The 18,696-nt window shown below is 44.7% G+C and overlaps 1 protein-coding gene across 5 annotated transcripts in view; it reads left to right on the top strand.

Moving 5' to 3' along the window:
- Window positions 1-18,532, top strand: part of SMAD3 (SMAD family member 3) — a 70,525-nt gene extending 51,993 nt beyond the window's left edge. For all 5 annotated transcript variants that reach the window (XM_027466461.3, XM_072043342.1, XM_072043343.1 and 2 more), the window contains exons 5-9: window positions 904-954; window positions 6,599-6,811; window positions 8,110-8,247; window positions 10,601-10,745; window positions 13,756-18,532. In XM_027466461.3, the coding sequence (XP_027322262.1) occupies window positions 904-954; window positions 6,599-6,811; window positions 8,110-8,247; window positions 10,601-10,745; window positions 13,756-13,879 (671 nt within the window). In that variant the 3' untranslated portion in view covers window positions 13,880-18,532. The remainder of the gene's footprint in view (window positions 1-903; window positions 955-6,598; window positions 6,812-8,109; window positions 8,248-10,600; window positions 10,746-13,755) is intronic.
- The last annotated feature ends 164 nt before the right edge of the window (window positions 18,533-18,696 follow it).

Below are 18,696 nucleotides of genomic sequence, written 5' to 3' on the forward strand. Positions count from 1 at the left end.
ATGGCGGAAGGGAGTGTGGGTTTGTTTGTCTACATCAAACATAAGCCTATTGACACAATACATTTCAGCACATACAATTACTGGTAATGTGGTTGACATTTGGAATGTATGTATGGCTTTTTGGGAAGTGGACTGAAAGAGGATTGGCCTGGAAGATGCTATAAATACCTAGTTTGTGTTCAAATGCGATATCCCTTCCTTCAGATGTCAGGGATTTCCCTCTTTATAGAAAAACAAATGTTAAAGAAACCAGCTGAAGTCAGTGTGAGAGGAAAGAAAGGATGGGCTGTACCACCTACCTGCATTCATGTGGCATCCAGAGGCTGTGGGACTGGCTCTAGACATCAAAGTGCAGATATCAAAGTACAGACACAAAATTTGTGGGCAAAATTGTAATGACTAGGGATAAAATTCAGACAATTGTTTGGTCAGATCTGTATAGCTTGATCCAATACTCCGTTGCCCCAACACCAGTTAAGACTCCTTTATATATCGAGTGATATACGATATGTAATAATGTACAGTAAAGTTCTTTAATGCCCAGCTAACTGGGCTTGAGTGTAGCTGTGATGATGGTGCTCAGAGTTTTGATTACTGCATGTGAAAATAAAAGAGACAACTGCATGTGCCTTTTTGAAAATTAATGGGTAGAGTTTAAGTGAATTAAACTCTCTGAGGGTGTTTAGTAGTACTGCAGATGTCGCAAGTTGATATTGTAAGTAAGAGCATTCAGAAGCTCATGTAAATAGCAATCAGCATCAGAGAAGTTGCTAGTGTCACAAAACAAGACTTAGCTAAGAAGTGGGATTTCCCTCTCAACAAGCCTGGGCAGCACAGATTTCATGCAAGTGTTTTTTCCGTGTGCAGATGCCATAGTAATAATTATAATGTCTTGATTTTCAGGTTCTCCAAACTTATCACCAAATCCTATGTCTCCTGCACACAATAATCTGGGTAAGCATGTGATCTTGAGCACTGTGTGTAATTACAGTCAAGATAGTGACATTTTAATAACGACATTATTTCTTGATGTTGTGCGTGTTTGATGAGGTTGTGAGCACTGTTGATAGTCCTTTCTGCTAATCCTGTTCACTGTTGTAACTGTGGTTCATAGTAACTCTGTGTGAAATAAGAAAAAAAGAAATGTTGGCAGATGAATACCAGAAAGAATGAGTGAAGGACTCAGGAAAAATACACTTGTTAGATTATATGAGTTTGCAAGTAATGTTATCTGACTGTTTTGCTGGTGGCTTTGAGTTCTTGCCTTTTTTTTTTTGTTTTTAAAGGGGACAGTTTGTAGTTAAATTCTGTCTCTTGGAAAGTTACTTTATAAATTTTTGGTGTTTACTGGTCTCTTTTATCGTGTACCAGTGTGCCTTACAACTTTTTGTGTTTATAACCTGGTGTTACATCCATTACAGGGCAAATGCTGCTGTCCATGTACAGGGGACTGTACTGTGGAGAGGGGGGTGAAGTTCAGAGCACCAGATTTGCCTGCACTGCTTTGTCAGCTCAGGCAATTGTCACTGTAGCCTGAAATTGGGCATGGACAGAGCAGAGCAAAGTGGAGGAGGCTGGTTGGTTGGTGCATTTTTGGAGAGCCCAAATAACCAGCAAGAGATCAAGAATGCTAGCATATGGAGAGAGACAGAAGTCACAGACATCCTTGCTTGAGCATCAGAGGTGTTAGTGGGGTCTTAAACTTGCAAGAGCCTGGAGCAGTGCTGGAGGTGAGACACGCAGACCTTGGATGCCCTGCGGGATTGTTGTGATTGACTGGACCGCTGGTTTTCTTCAGGAGAGCTCAAGCTATGCCACAATCTTGAGTTCTCTTGAGAAGTAGAAATAGCTGTTGAACAGGGCCTTTGCCTTTGAGACACTGCTAGAGGTCTTGTGGCTCTCCCTGAACCTCTCTTTATCTTCCCAAATGGTTTTGCTCCTCATTTTCATACCTACAGGCATGGAAGGTCTGATCTTCATTAGTTTGAGCTCTCACCTTATTTAAAATTGCTCTCAACTGTCTCTCCTAAAAATACTCACAGCTCGGGCTAGCTGCAGGATCAGTTCTCTACATTTTCATTAAGCCAGCAGACACAGGCCACTTGAGATTACTCTTGAATAACCATAGCCATAAAGTTTACATATGCTTTTAATCCTGGCAGAGGGTACTTTGACACAACTCCAAAATTTGTCAGTCATTGGCTGACTTGTGGATATCTTGGGGCTGTTGAAGGGGATTTCTTTTCTCTCTTTCTTCTTTTTTTCTTTTTTTTTTCAAATTCTTTTTTTTTTTTTTTAAAGCATGGAATATGTTGCCACAGTGCCACTAAATTTGTTGCTCGTTTTAACTGTTAAAGGCTCAGAGAAGAATATGTAGCTGACTCTGTTCCTTTCTTTTTTTTTTCTCCTGTCTGAAGCCATTATGCTCAAGAATGCTGCCTAGGAGTTGATGAGAATTTCTAGCATTTTTTTGTCAACCTAAAAATAAAAAGCCAATTATGTGTAACAAAACCAACCTGGCAAGCTGACTGTGGCATCTGCCTTACATAAGGAAAAAAAGGAGTTTCTAGGAAAGAGGCCCCAGCGCATATCCTTTCTAACCAGGACACTGCTTATTAACACATGCTGCTCAGCTGATGGGCCTGGAGGAGGTCTAATGTGCAGTCTGGTGACAAAAAACTAAATAGGAGGAGGTGAAGCTGGTTAACCACAAGGAATCTCTTTGTAGTCTAGGGAGCAGACATCAGAAAAAACATTTCAACTTATTGACATTAAAAGATATCTTTAAATTTTGCAAACCAAATATTTATTGCTCTTAGGCAAGGTCTCCCACAAATTAAGAACCTCTTGTCTCTTTTTTTCAACTCATATTGTAAATTTTTTGCATGCAAGGAAGCTACAAAATAATAAATAGAAATGCACATCCCTGAGCAGCTCCTAACAACTGTCAGTGAAAATTTATCATCATCTGTGCCTTGTAGATGGCATATCCGAAGGAAGGAGCTGCTTGTAGCGCTGCAGGTGAAAGCAGGAGCAGCCCATGGTCCGTCAGCCTGCCAGTCTTTGCAGGCCACAAAGCATACACTGTAAGAGCAGAACTTTTTCTCAGCCTTGCTGAGTCTGTCTCCAGTCAGACAGAAGTTAGCTGGTGGCTCGTGGCCTGCAGTGCTGCTGCTTTTGCTGTGCCACACAGTCCTTCGGATGAGCAGAGCCTAGGGCATTACTTTAATCTGCAGACGTTGAACCAGGATTCCTCTGTCTGTTTGTTAAGAAATTTAAATAGGAATTTAAAAAACACAGCGGTGTGCAGCGAGGGAAACTCAGCAAGCTCCCAGCAGCAGAATGTGAGGTATTTTTGCAGTTTCACCATTAAGAAAATAATGTCACGGTACTGCAACTGGCCGCTTATTTGAACAGAACTGCCTGAAGCTTTTAAGGCAGTTTACTTTGCCTAAGCTGAACTTTGGACTTCCATCCCATGGCCGTGTTCCAGAGAATTACGAAGACAATAAACTAGCATGAGGCAAACCGACTGGAACAATAGAAGCGAGGTTTGTTTGAGCTGCAGTGCATTTCAGTATAAAGCTGTAACTCTGTAATGTGGGACTGAAGGAACTTAGGGACTTTCAGTTCATCTTTTCATCCACAGACACAGAAAGTGTTGCAAGTAACATTTGGGGATTTTTTTTTTCTCCTTTCAGCTTGTGCATTTGCTCTGGAAGCACTGGGTCCACGCTTTCAGTAGTCAAACAAAAGATATAAATGGAACTTGTAGATATCCAGCGATCTCTTCTGTATCACTGAAATTTGAATTGGAAAAAATACAGAAAACCGAACTGAAAGCAGAGCTGCCAGCATTATGTGGACATTGGGAATGAAGTCAGGGAGTTTACGCTGGCCGAGGGCCAGGCCTGAGGTTGCATGCGTATTATTTTGGAGTGAGGCAGTCCCTTGGTGTACAGGAAATCCATTGTCAGGGTTTGCTCCGCAAAAGACTTGACGCAAAAGCTGTAAGTGAAACAAGCACATACCCTATGGACAAATCCATCAGGAACGTAAGCCTCTGTGACTCTTTGTGTTGAAACACCAATTCCCAGAGCAGGGAAGAGACAACCCTCCTCAAAGCACAGAGGGGAAGTGTGCACACACATTTATCTCCTAACCTCTGCGGGAGGCAGAGCTAATGTGGCTGCAACTAATGCACTGGGATAACGTAAATCAGTAATTTCTGATGTATGTATCAAAAACGTTAACCGAAACTGGGGGAACAACTACCCTTAGAGCACTTTGTAGAGTATGCAAAGCACACGGTAAGTTTTTAACCCTGAATCTGAACAGTCCTTTGGCCTTGTAGAGAAGATGCGGTGTGGGTTACATGACAACAGGCAGTGGACATTTATGAAAGCAAAGCTGTAGCAAGACAAAATGTAAAATGTCTGGAGATGATTCAGGCAGGATTTACGTGATTTTAATGCAGCTCACCCATTCAATGACAGCTTACGCTAAAGCCCAAGACCACAAATCACAGGAGAATGCAGCACCATTAAAAGTGCGGTTACATTTTTTGAGAGATGAGTTTTTCTTTAAAATAGGATTTTTTTTTTGGTTTGTGTCTGTCCTCAAATTGCAAATAAGCTTGAAATAAAATTTCTCAACATCCTTCAGTGGGGTATCCCCACTTCCCTTCAGTCCCAAGCAGGCAAAGGTGTTTGCTGATGAAAGGGACCACAGAACAGAGAAAGCAGTACAGACTTAGTTGTTTTTATAACTTGGAGTTACGGTGCACACAGATAACTGCTGACTAATTAAATGAGGCTGCCACTGGAGAAATAGACCTGGTGTGGCAGTTTCCAGTGGGACAACCAAGATGTAATAGAAGAGAAAAAGGCATCAGCTGTGCGTGTCAGGAGAGGGACTAGTGCAGTAAGCCCTTTTCCATTAGGGGAAGAAACGCTTTTTCTTTTGTGGGTGTAATATGTGGAGGAGAACAGAAACAGTGGGATTTGCTCTGACAGAGCGTTTTCCTTTCAGGTGATATAGTTAAGGAAAGATAGAGACTGTAAAAGAAGCTGGGGCTGGGTAAAGGCTCCAAAATTCACAGATTTGCAGATCTGCAAAGGATTGACGGAGTTCCCCCGATACACTTCTGTTCAATTCCTTATTTGCTGTCAGCAGAGCTTGTAACAAAGCAGAAACGAAAGCGTTTCTCTGGGTTAGCTACTTTGGGAACTCAGGTGGCAGTAATGGAGAGGAAACCATCGTGCCTTCTGGCTGAAGCCAGGCTGCTGCAGCCTGTTACTGAGGGTTACGGAGCAAAGCAGGTACTGGATGAAAAATGACTCTGAGACCTCTGCAGAGATGCTCTCAGGGGGAGAGGAGGCTGGGAAGGAGCTGATCTCTTAAGCCCAGATTCACCTAAGCCTTTCCAGAGCAACAGATGGGGAAGCCTAGGGAAAAGGCTGCGTTTTGCTTGGTGGTGCTGCCCTTTGGCCAGATGGGAAGCTGCTCTGTTCTCCGGTCAAGCACCTGGTGAACGGGGGATGAAGTGATAAATCGGGGGTGGGGAGGAGGGAATGAAGGGAATTCTTCTCTGGCTTTTATTTCTTGCATTGAATGTGGGAAATAGAGCGCTTATGAATTAGCTTAGTCTGCTTTCCACTTTCTCTGCTCAGCAGATTCGTGGCTTACAGTACGACTGGACGCCATCGAGTGCAGCATTTCCAAGAATATTTGGCTTGGGCCTTCCTCTGCTGAAGTTACTAGCAAAATTCTCAGTGAGCAGTTAAACAAATCATCCAAAGCCATGTGAATGCCCCACCTTTCACGCGTTTATTGTCTTCCTGAGACTGCCTTGGTCTGTTCACACAACTAATTTCACTTGGTCCACAGGCGGAGTCAAACTAGCCCCAGTACAGGACATTTGTCGTCATCTACTGGGGAAATGGATTTTCTTTTGAAATCTTGACATCAAGCAGACTGGAAGAAAGGATCTAGTTTTTAAATTACTTCGATGGCATTATTATAGACAGTCTGGTCTGTATTGCAGACAACTCTATTGGTTTCAGCAGCACTAGAGAGATTGTAACAGAGTCAGTAAGAACAAAAGTGAGACTGTGTTATTTGCTGGTTACTTTGGTGTAAGTGCACAGAATTGGGATTAGGGGATCTGTGTCATTGAAAGCAGATTTGTGGTCTGCTCTTTCTAGGGTTTCTCTCTCTCTTTCTTTTTCTTTTTTCTTGTCTTTTTTTTTTTTTTTTTTTTTAGGGTACTGGTCTCCCAAAAGCGGTCCTACATTTCATCAAAAAGCTAGTTTTCTATTTAAGATTTTTCTCCAAGTATGAGGATAGCTTAGTGACACCCCACTTACCAAGTGACTAATATCTCTGAGTATTTGTGATTGTTCCATGTGCCAGAAGCTTGAGGGATGATGTAACTTTCTAGCTGCGCTCCATTAAAATCTGTCAAGTAATTAAAGTTTGATTGTTAGAGTGAGCCCAAGGAATGAAGCAGAACAATATTTCAAAACAAGTGCTTTCTTCATTCCCCCCTTCCCCTCCTGAGGGCCTGTGACTCACTTTGCTTTTTGTTTTTGTGCAGATCTGCAGCCTGTTACCTACTGCGAGCCAGCTTTCTGGTGCTCGATATCCTACTATGAACTCAACCAGCGAGTGGGGGAGACTTTCCACGCCTCCCAGCCCTCTATGACCGTGGATGGGTTCACCGACCCATCCAACTCTGAACGCTTCTGCCTTGGTTTGCTGTCTAACGTGAACAGAAATGCAGCAGTGGAACTCACGAGACGACACATTGGTAATTTCTATTTCCTTATTTTCGTTGGTGCTTTTCAAGGTGGAAGGTGGAGACCTGCGTGCAGAGATTTTTTGGTTACCCACCTGGCATGCAGTTTGGTCAGTTTTAGAACACTGTGGTACTTGAATATTCACGGTGATTTAGCAGGCTAATCTTCCATAAAGGAACACTAATTGTATTCTTTCATAAAAGTACAATACAAAAAAAAAGCACTGGGGAATGCTAAAACCACTGAACGTAATAGCGATAGACAGAATTTAAATTTCTACACACATTCTTCAGAACTTTTTTGAATGGATGTTAGTGGTTAGCTTGTGTTTTCCTTTTCCCTCCTGCACTCTTTTATTTTTGAACTTACTGTTCTCTTAAAAATGGAAACTTAATTTTCATCTCAATTTCCTCTTTCCTTGCTTATACTGTTAGACTCATTTTTGTTTTCAGTTAAGCTGGTGCTAAGTAGAATATTCCAGACCTATGCAATTTTAATAAAAGGCAAAATTGTTTAAGCTTTGCTGTGTTTTCTGCTGTTTTCTGTCAGAAATGCACATGTTCTTTGTCCTGACTTTGTTCCCCTTTATTCCTTTTTCTGCGCAGAAAAGTTTTACAGGACAATTTTTCCTTAATTGTTTTTAAAATGATTTGTAGCACCAGTAAATAAATAAACAAATGGTTAAAAACAAACAAACACAAAACAAGCAACAAGCCAAGATTCAGAAATCAATCCTGAAATTCAGCAGGCTCCTTGTGCAGCATGGAAGAAGGATTTTCAAATAGCAGTGTAAGACCACAGCAAATATTTATTTGAGTAATGAGGATGAATTCCTGAAATTTGTCCCTTTATTAACTGAGAATTTAGTAATGTGTATAAACTCAAATGGGAAGTAGATATTTGTCCTGGTTTACAAATGTAATCTCAAGAAAATGTAACTTGTTGAAAACGTTGTATAATCTAATTCCAAATCAGTAAGTAATAAACAAACAGCTGTATCCAGCTGCGATGCCTTTTGGATAAGGTTGAAGACCATATGTTAGCCAATAGTACCTTCATATGGAAAATAGCAGAGTTGTGCACGTTTGGAATGAGCAGGCTGCGAGGTGGTAAGATCGTGCAGCCCCAGGCTGCTACTGACAGCAGTCCTGGAGAGCACAGTTCTGGGGTGGGTTTCATTTTCCTCATTAATAGTTCAGCTGCTTTTTGAGATCTATTGGATGCAGATTGTCTGTCTCAGCTAACCCTTCTTCCAGTTTTGCAGGTAAATGTTCTAAACTAACCCAAACCTCTGCTGTCTGTTTCTTAGGAAGAGGAGTAAGGCTCTACTACATTGGCGGCGAGGTGTTTGCCGAGTGCCTTAGTGACAGTGCCATTTTTGTCCAGTCTCCCAACTGCAACCAGCGCTACGGCTGGCACCCAGCAACAGTCTGCAAGATTCCCCCAGGTAAGGAAGGGTGCCCCGGCTGTCATCCTGCGCAGGCTTTGCCTTCTGCAGGCAGCAGCTTGCTGTGGAAAGCAAGCGCTTTGTCAAGGTAGGCATGGATTTGCTGACCCCTGCTCGTGACAGTAAAGAGAAACTTCCACTTTATTACATGCAAATAAAGCAACTTGACACCTTCAGCATGGGAATTGTCACTAGATTACAGGATGAAGGTACTAATAAAGGAAGCTACTGTGTATGCTCCAACAATTATTTGTACTACCGTCATCCAAGCAGGAAGAAACAGAACTTCATGATCTGTGCGGAACTAGGAGCAGAATCTGCCACGTGCTCTGTGCAGTGTTTTATCAGTTGATATTGTAATCATCTGATAGTCATGCTTATAATTTGATTCATATCTTTAAAAGAATATAAGATTTTTAAAAAATTAACTCATCATAATTTAAATTACTATTATTTTCTATTCTGTAGGAAAACATTTTTCCCATTTTTTGTGAATCAGTTTTGTTCTAGGGAAATCCCCTTTACAGGTACTTTGTTGCTCTGGTTACAGCAAACACTTCTGAGATATGCTGAAAGGTTGCAGAAGAATTGATTGCAGCTATCTAGGAAAAATATACTTTTCTGTTAAATACATGAAAGAGATAGGATGGGAAGATGCTTTTCCAAAGGATATTTGGCTAGGATTACAAATCCTTATTTTTTAAAGTTAAAAGTATGTATATACTTTTTAAAAATAACTTTTTGTTGAGAAATACTTGTTCTTTTTTTAGAGAAGAGATCTGTACACTACAAGTCCTGGCCCATGTTAACGGGTTTCCTTTCTCAGATGCTTAGGAAGCAGCTGCTAGCGCTACAAACATGACTTAATTCTCCAGCCACATCACAGGAGTCCACCCGGGCTGGAGTCAACATCTGAAAGCATAAACAACCCACATTTCCGCTGTAGATTCATCTGAGGCACATTTATTGAACGCCAGCTCTCCGCACTTCTGCCACAGTCTTTGGCTGCCTTCTCAGATCCATCTTCAAATCTTTGTTGGTTTCGAAGCAGTTTCTTCATTCCCGTGTTGATCAGACCACATCGTAGCCCCCCTCCTACCCAGCACAGTCACAGAGAGACCTGTTCCCATCCCGTCCTGCGGTCTGAACAGCTTGGCAGGCTGAGCAGCTCGTTTGCTTTCCTTGCCGCAGCTCTTTCTCTGTGCTCAGACTGGCCCTGATGCTCTCACCCTTGTTTTCCTCTTAGAAAACTGTAATATGCCTGACACAGCTTCCCTTCAAACTCTCTGCAAGATGCTCTTGGGCTGTGCTCTTTTATGGTCACAGAAATGGTAGTTTTTTTCTGCAGCTGCTGAGCCGTTGAATGCGGTTACGCTTTGCTCTGTGCGGTTCGACCCAAAACAGATGACAGTATGAGTCCAGCCCAAGAGAGTAGGCTCAGAAGTGATTTTAGAAAAAAACAATTCATCATAGTCCAAATGGTTGTTTTTCAGACTTGGCCCATATGTAATCCCAAATGAGCACTAGTTGCACGCCAAGTTTCAGCATTTAACTTGTTTCTGGTTATCTGGGAGAAAGCAAGCATGGCGATGCTTTTTTTAGTTACGTCTTTTTTAGAGTTTTGTAGTTTTTTATTTAATTTTAACCGTGATGAATGCGATTATATTTCACCTTTATCACCTAGAACAATGGAATAGGTTGTTCTCAGCCCTTTCAGCTGTGAGTAAACACTGGAGGGAGAACTTCAGTTTTAAAGGAAAATTCTTTGGCACATCACACTTGAATTTAATAGAGGATTATAGAAGAAAGAGCTCTTCTATGAGCCTTTTTAACCCTGATAACCGTTTTCTAGCTTGCCAGAATGGTTTCACTTCAGAACTTCTCTGTTACTTCTGCTGACAGCCACCACATAAATCCAGCACCACGAGTTCCTCTTTTTCGCCCGGGCATTCGTTTGTTTCAGGCCCTGTAGCAACTGCTGGTAATTGGTGTTATGGTCATAGTTACGCTTTTAAATTAAAATATGAAGGAAATGGTTGTACAGGAGGTAGAAGGAGGTTCCACATGAGGACCCCAAGTCTGGTCATGCAGATCGCAGTCTGCTGTGAGCACTTGCACTCGTTGTTCTCTGTCCGTAGCGTGGTTTTCTCCCTTCTCAGCCCATGAGCTGTGGATTTGTGGTAACCTTGATTCCTTTTCTGCAATCCTGTGTTAAATCAATCTGTATCTGCTATCACATGCTCTGGGGACATGGGAGAGCAGCACCAGGTTTCTTTCCATTCTCAGCAAGTAATAGATTCCTTAATCTGGTTAAGCTCATGGCTTGATCTTTGTTGTTTTCTTTTTTACACAGGATGCAACTTGAAGATTTTCAACAACCAGGAATTCGCAGCTCTCCTGGCTCAGTCAGTGAACCAGGGCTTCGAGGCCGTGTACCAGCTGACCAGAATGTGCACGATTCGGATGAGCTTCGTCAAGGGCTGGGGAGCAGAGTACAGGTCAGCCTCTGAAGGAAGCTTGCGCTGTGCTTGTGCTTCCCTTTGCCTCTCACCTATTTCACAGCCTAGAGAAGTGTTCTGCAAAGCTTCTTTACTCAGCTTGTAAGGCAGGGGGAGTTACCAGAGTGTCTCCTTAGAAAAGCAGATAGCTTTTATTTATTGCCAATGTGTTGAGCTTGTCTTCTCTTTCCCATCCTACTGGTGTAAAACACGCATCGAGATATGCTTGGAAAATTGCGTGCATTTGGTCACAATGCTCTGCAGACCAAGAGCTTCACCTGAAGCACAGTAGATAAATCTGGATGGCCTGTGTGGGAACAGTTTTTTCTTAAAAATCAGATGGATATTTGATAGTTTGAGTGTCTTATGTCTACATTGTTATCAGGACACCATCAGTGTGAGTGCTTCCTAGTTGATACGGGTTGGGTTTGATGTAGGTTGGTTTTTCTTTTATCAGGGACCAATGGGATTAAAATAAAAGCAGATCAGCTTGAAAATCTACATGTGGGAGAACTGTTAGAGTTGCCACAAAATTCCTGTTAACTCTCATCCTTTTCTTAGTGCTTGTCATAGGGCAGCTGCTTAAATGTGACTTGAGGCAGTGGGAAAAGCAGGGTCACTATTTTTCCCAGTGAATAGTAAAGGTAAAAAAGGAGATGTGGTGGGGTCTGGTGTCTGGGATCAACGGCGTGGCTTTTCTGACAACACAGGGAGAGCGTGAGGGGCAGAGCACAGCCTAGCTTGTGCTGCTGCTGCATTAAGAAGCAAACGTCCCTCAGCAGCAAAGGGAGTAAAACGACTGCTTGGTAGTACAAGTAGGGGAGACGAAATTCATCGGAAAATGAACGCTGTTTTATGAGAGAAAAAGCTGGCAAGGATTTTGGCCAAATGTGATTTTGAAATACTTGCAGCGTACCCTTGAAAGCCGTGGCCTTATTTTAAGACCCGGGGCAGCCCTTGCCTGGCGGCGCGGCAAGGCCGTCTGCGCTGCGCCCCGCGCACAGCTGCCTGCAGCAGACGGGGGAGATGCCACAGCATCAGCTGGAGCCCCGGTCTCGCACGTTACTCTCCCGCTTTCTTCATTTCTCCAGATGTTTGGAGTCCATTTTGTTTTGAAATTGTCCTGCAGCCGGGCCAGAGCCTTTCAGCCCTGGCTCGCAGCCACGGCTTGTAATGAAATCCAGATGAGCGTGACTTACGGAAAGTCTACTATCTCATTAGAGCATTGCACTCAGTGAAACCCTACGCTCGCGCTGACCGCGCCGAGGCCGCTCTCCTGCTCCTTCATTTCCTTGCCACAAAATACTCCATCTGATTGCCTTTGTCAGAGCACGTTTATTTGTTGAACCGATTCATATACGAAAACGTTTCTGCGGGAGCCGCATCCAGAGCGCTGTGCCAGCGATTTCTGGTTCAGCCGCTTGGCCGGGCGAGCGGTCTGGCCGGTGGGGTGTTCGGTGCTCGTGTGTGCCAGGGGTTTGGTGGAGGGAAGCGGGGCGAAGCCGATTGCATAAGCAGCCGGTGATGCAGAGGTTCTCCTCTGCCCAGCGAGAGCCCAGCAGAGCCCTGGAGCTTTGTGTGCTCCACTGAGGCTGATGGAGCGAGAGGGGTGCTCTGAGCTCCCTGCCCTGCAGCCCTCCTGCCCGGACAGCTCACGGGTACCCTTAATGCCAACCAGGCTCCGTTAGGTGGCTGCATGGGGCGGGCCCTGCCCCTACGCCCACTCTTGGGGCATCGTCGCCTGCCAGCTCCGCTCGGCCACGCCTGAGCTGGGAATGGGTGGGGTGCCTTCAGGGAGCCACTGCTGTTTTCGGTTCAAAGCAGAAGGGAGGCAGATCCATCCACACGACACCGACACCGTGAAGCCCTCAGCCAAAGCCCCGCAGAGCTGTGCCCCTGAGCCCTGCGCCTCTGTCCTGCTGCAAAGGAGTGGGGACGGTGCTGGGAGCAGAGGGACTGTCCCCCAGGGAAGGGTCCTCTTTCAGCAGCCGTTTCTCCCAGGGCCCCACAGACTTCGGCTTCTCCCTCCCACGGGCAGATTCCAAGGACAGCTTCTGTGGGAAACGCGGGTGTAAAACAAGGCTGTCTCCAGGCTGTTTCTCTCTCTTCGTAATCCTCCTCCTCCACAGCAGCTGTCCCTGCCTCTCAGCCTAGGCCAGCAGTCCTCCTGTCCCTCGGCACAGCCCCGGACCCCGTGCCCTGGCCTCGCTTCCCTCCCCTTCCTCCCCATCTCTTCCTGCTTCGCCATCTGGAGACGCTCCATGGGGTCCTGAGCGCAAACAACAGAGAGGCAGAAAGGAGAGGGGAAGGTGCTTTGTGGCACTGAAAAGTCCTCGGCCCCAGCAGGGTGTCCTCCCTCTATTCTCTTGCCACCAGCTCCTGAGGGGCTTTTAACCTCACGCATTAACCCCAGATTTGTGCCTCGCTGCCCGGCGCTGCTCTCTGTGCTGAAAGGGTGCTGAGCAGCGGCTCTGGCTGCTCGAGGGGCTCTGCAGGGCTGGGGAAGAGAATTCAGGTGGCTGTGCAGTGGCCCCATCATTTCCACGTCCTGCCAAAACCGAAAGATCCGGTGAAAAGAGAGATGTCCTGGTCGCATTGACAGAGAAATTGGATGTGTTTGGTAAGCAGCTGAAGTTGCTAACCAGCTAGGAGGCGCGAGGCCTGCAAAATAAAACAAGCGTTGCTCAGATAAAAGCCCTCCTTTCTCTTCAGGGAGTCAGATGCTGCATGTTGGCAGAAATCTGGGGAGTGAATAGATCATAGAGGGAGTTTTTCCTTTGAGATAAGAGATGTAAAGAGAAAAGATCGGGTGTTGAAGAAGCCGGCAGCATAGGCCAGGAGCATGTTAAAGAGGAGAGAGACATTCCTTTGGCCCTGCATGCAAGACTATTGTCTAAGCAGGAAAGAATGCTTCGGTAGCTGTAAAACCTTTTCACATTCGTGAAGTTTTGTAAGTCACATTTGTGTTCATTTTTCCTCTCTCTCTCCCCCACCCCTTCTTTTCTCGTAGGCGGCAGACTGTGACCAGCACTCCCTGCTGGATCGAGCTGCACCTCAACGGTCCCCTGCAGTGGCTGGACAAGGTCCTCACCCAGATGGGCTCCCCCAGCATCCGCTGCTCCAGCGTCTCCTAAGGAAATAGCTCCTGGGGGCGGGCGGGGGGAGCAAGGACTGGAAAATGGAATTGGCTTAACCCTTAGCAAAAGGCATAGAAAACCAACTCCCAGTTACTGAAGTGATAAGGAAAAGGATCTGCTAAAAAGTGGGTTGTCTTTGTTTTGTTTCTTTTATTATTTTTTTTTGAATGAAACTTAAAGACCCATTTAAGCCACTTCCACTGAACCTGTTAGCACTTTGGTTACAATGCTATGGGCCGTTGCAGTTAGCATGAAGCTGAAGCTTATCATGATGAAAAAATGGACTTGGTTTCAGCGGAGAGAAGTCAGTGCTCTGCCTCCAGCCGTGCCATGCCGCTGGCACCAGCCGGCCGGGAGGGAACTTTCCCTTTGCCTCGCACACCTCCAGCCTCGGTTCTTGCAGCATCTCGGAAAAGCCAGGTACGGCGGGACTTTGGGGTGACTCTTGCTCATGTGTTACGCTCTCCATCCATCCAAGGACACCTGTTCTCCCTGCGATTGCAGCAGGAGGGGGGGAAAAAACATTTAAAGCACATGCAAGAGCGATTTCCCCCAGAGATGCTCCCTAAAGGAAAGAGTTTCCTATGCTGGACCAGTAACGAGGAGGCAGAGCCTTGCTTCGTGCCCAAGAGATGCAGCTGATGCCCCGAGTGCCTCAGACTGGATTTACATGAAGCAAAAGGCCTGAGTTAAGGCTCCTTCTGGTATTGCTGCAGCAACTTTCGACTAGAGCTGCTCACAGACAGACTTTTGTGATGTGGGCAGCTCTTGCTGGATAAGTTAAGCCTTTGTTATTGTGCAGTCTATTTACATTAACTACAGAAAGTTTGTATTCTATTTTCTCAATATGTTGAATGGTATCTGCCACTTCTGAAGTCTTAGGGGCGGAGTGAATTCGGTGTCCAGGTCTGCTCGAGAGACGGGAGTGAACGGGCCCCTGCTGCCATTGTCAGAAAACACAGTTCAGTAGGTCATCCCACGCTGTCACTATGACCATGCACAAACCAGGGCATCTCAGACACACAAAAACTCAGTTAAAAAACGTATTTCACCTGGTTAAATTGCTCTGAGATGTGGTTTTGCCTGGAGAGATTGGGAGAGTGTATTTACCTGTATTATAAAATGTTCATTTTAAATATACATGCTCCAGACTGTTCAATATTTTTTCCCTGTAGCAACTGTCATGGCAAACAACTTCCACAACTGGAAAAAAAAACAACCTTAGCACTTGTTTTTACGGTTCAAATTTGCCAAGTAAGTGTCAGAGCTTTGTCAGTGCTATCCTATGATCTGTTCCTTTATCTCTGTTGAACATCGTGCGCCTTTGTGCCAAAATGGAAAGGGGAGGGGAGAAAGCGATAATCAGTTTCCTATGGAAATCTTTTTTATTTTTTTGTTCCTTCTATATCCACAAGGCAGAGACACAAGATCTGGCTCTGGGAAGGCCAGGCTGTGAGGGACATTACGGTGGTTTATGTTAACTTTTGTCCTGCACAGTTTCAGGCTCCCAGATGTGACCACAAGCGGCCCCATTGAGCTCAGTGGAAGTTTCTCTGTGTGTCAGAGCCCTGCTCCCCGGTGGGGAAGGGACTTGTGTGACCCCAGACACTCACCAGCAGCTTCCATGTCTGTAGGGAGAGGCTTTTGGGATGTGCCTGTTCCTCTGAGACCGCCCTGCATCAGCCCCACTGCTCGGGTTCCAACACCTGGCGCTTCTGGCCCTGGGTGCGCTGGGCACAGAGACCACCAGGAGCCCCCTGGCCACTTTACCAGGCACATGGGGGAGGCTTTAGAGGAGCATTTTCCTCCAGAAGTGAGAAATAACAATTTGTATGTGAAATGTAAAATCTGGGGAAGCCTTTCAGTGGTGGGTGTGCTCCCGAATAATGCAGGGACAACACAGGCACATTTCAGCAGCCTCCTGCAGGACTTTGGAGCTTTCACTGTGTGCTCAGCGTGGCTTGTGGCATAGCGCTGGAGGTTTTCTAGGATTTTTTTCTTCCTTTTTTTAGTTTTTGCAATGTGTCTGATTTTTTTTAGTTCCATCTCTGATTGCATGGACTTGTGCAATAAGAGCATTGTATAAAATAGTGTTCTCTAGCCACTGAAGTCGGTCTGTCCGTCCTTGTGGGTTGGTTAGACACGTACTTTCAGATGCAGTTTTCTAACAGAGTTGCAAACAAATTTATGCAAACTGCTGTGGAAATATTTGACTTGCTGTTCTAGTGAGAGAGGAGAAAAAACTGCTCTAAAAATGGCCCCAGGATTCCTTCCCCGAGTGGTGTTAAGTCACTTCTGCTTTATTTTACCGAAATTTTCTTTATCTCCATGATCACAGAGGAGGTTGGACTCTGGTGTCTTGTGCATTAGCACCAAAACTAGCATCATAAATTCAAGGCTCAGAAAGCTCGTTACAGGTGGTGGCTGTGCAGAAACCCAGCCCGACCTGGAGGCCGCAAGCTGCAGTAACCTGGCTTTGGCTCCAGGTCAGCACCCAGAATCACTGCCTCTGCCCACCAGGACTGGAGCTGGGTTTCCTCTCTGACCAGACTTGCAGCTTTTGTTTGATAACAGGTAGTGAATCACCACCCGCTGCCAATAGATGCCTTTTGAAACAGGATTCAGATGATGGATAAAACCTTTGGTTAATCTCACCTCATCATCCCTTAAGGAAAATGGCCTCAGATGAAAAATGCAAGCCAGTCCAGCAGTACCTTTAGATAAAACAGAGAGGAGGTTATCTTCACTCGAGTATTAATTTCCTCTCCTCCCCTTTGCCTTCTCACTAATTCATAAAAGCTTTCTGCTTTCTGACGTTACCTTATAAAGGCAAATGGAAAGTCCTGCCCCACGCAATGAGAAGATAAAGGCTGGGGAGGGTGTGATCCAAGGGACGTTTTGGTTGTTTCCTTGTAGTTGCGCAGTTGAGGTGAATTGTACAGAAAAAAGCAAATTAATTCCCCTGCCAGGTCTGAAGTGTGCTTAATCACCATCTGTGCGGACACTAAGGAAGGGAGGAGGTAGCACTCGGCTGCAGCTTGTTGGAGGCAGCGGTGCCCCGGAGGTACATGTGGCTAATTCTTGATTTTACTTTTCTTTCTAAAACTTTATTAAAGTAGCTTTGATATGTAGCACAAATGTATGCAATCAGCCATGCCCTAGCTTAGATTACACAACTGTACTGGAATATCTTCTCATTTAGTGGTAGTCTTGGCTAGTTTTACCAGGATTTCATACATTTTTGTTACTAGTAGAGAGTCACTAGCAGGAACTTTGACTCTTTTTAATTGGTGTAGCCATACACAAGGGCCTGGCTGCTGGCAGATGATATTGATGGCCTTGTGGTTTTATATGACTGTGGTGATTTTTTTTTATTATTATTAATGTATTGAACTGAATTGCAGTGTGTATTTTGTGTTAAGCTTGTCTTAGAAGTAATCCAGTGCTATCCATTTGATTTAATTGTCAGGAATCAGCATGCGTTTGTACAGAGATGGAGAAATCTGATTGTGTGACATTTCCTCAAAGCTCTGGTTACCCATGGTCACCATGAGCAGGTTGGGGGGTAACCTTTGAGAAAGCAGTAAGCAAATCAGTTTCCCCTCCCCTAAAGGATCAACATGCTTTGAAGCGTGCAGAGGACTCCCTTCCAGGTTGAAGAATATTCAGGACTCCAGCTCAAGCAGCAAGTATTGGCATCCCCACCTTGTGCTACCTCCTAACTAGAAAAAGCATGAGGAGCAAGAAGAACCCAGCTCAGTGAAGGACTTCAGCTGTATCGCAAAACATCCGTGAGCTTTCCTAGTTCTCTAAGGTACTGGATAGGTAGGAGGAATGGAATATCACGAATAAGCTGGTAAGCTAGAACAAGAAATAATTAGTCGCTATATAGTAGCTGATTGAGCGGTATGGTTAAGAAATTCAGTATATGTTTTTTTTATTATGTACATGCTTGTATTTATGTTGTCTTTCTTGAATATTCAGATGAATCAAATATTTAACAGAAAGGGCGACAAAGGATTCAGATATTAAATCCTTCATATGTCCCTTTCTGGTGATTGCTAGAAATTAGGCAGTTCCTGACACGAGCACAGGAGACTCATCTCAGAGCTGAGCAACAAGCCCTGGCACACGAAGCAAAATAAGGACTCCTCCAGCAGGAGTCTTTGCCCGAGTCGCTGTTGTATTTTTAGCAATAAGTCAGGTTCCCGGAGGGGCCCTTGAATTGTGGTCTTCAGGTCTTTTCAGATTAATGAGGCTTTAAAAAGAAAATAACACGCTATTCCATAAACGTTTCGGTTCATCTTACGTTTCCTCCGGTATGCAGATATTAGAGGATCTGCATTGGTCTCTGCTGCTGAGATGCATCCAGTTCACTCTCCCAAAGGAGGCAGCCTACTTCCTTCACTCTCGATGGAACTATTCCCCCTTCGATAGCTATGTATGAGCATGTATGCAGTAGTGTTTAGATCTTCTTAACCTGAGATTGTATGTTAATGACCGGTGGTGTCACCTACATGCTTTAGCTTGTTAAGCATTATTCACCTATTTTGTTACTAAAGACCTGTACTATGTATGCCCTCTTATTTCATATGTGAAACTGTAAGTTCTATTTTTGACATTTTAATAAACTTTGATTTGAAAACTGAGGCTCATGAGCAAACAAGGATACTGTAAACGTATATCTAAGGACAGAAACTGAAAGCATTTGGAGTTTTGAAACCACACAGAATACAGAGCCAGCAGTGTCCTTAGATGTGACAATGGGCGCTTCCAGCACTGTGCACAGGCTCTCAGTTACAGGTAAGGTCATC

This window comes from Anas platyrhynchos, chromosome 11 (assembly GCF_047663525.1).
Source record: "Anas platyrhynchos isolate ZD024472 breed Pekin duck chromosome 11, IASCAAS_PekinDuck_T2T, whole genome shotgun sequence".
Lineage (NCBI taxonomy): Eukaryota > Metazoa > Chordata > Aves > Anseriformes > Anatidae > Anas > Anas platyrhynchos.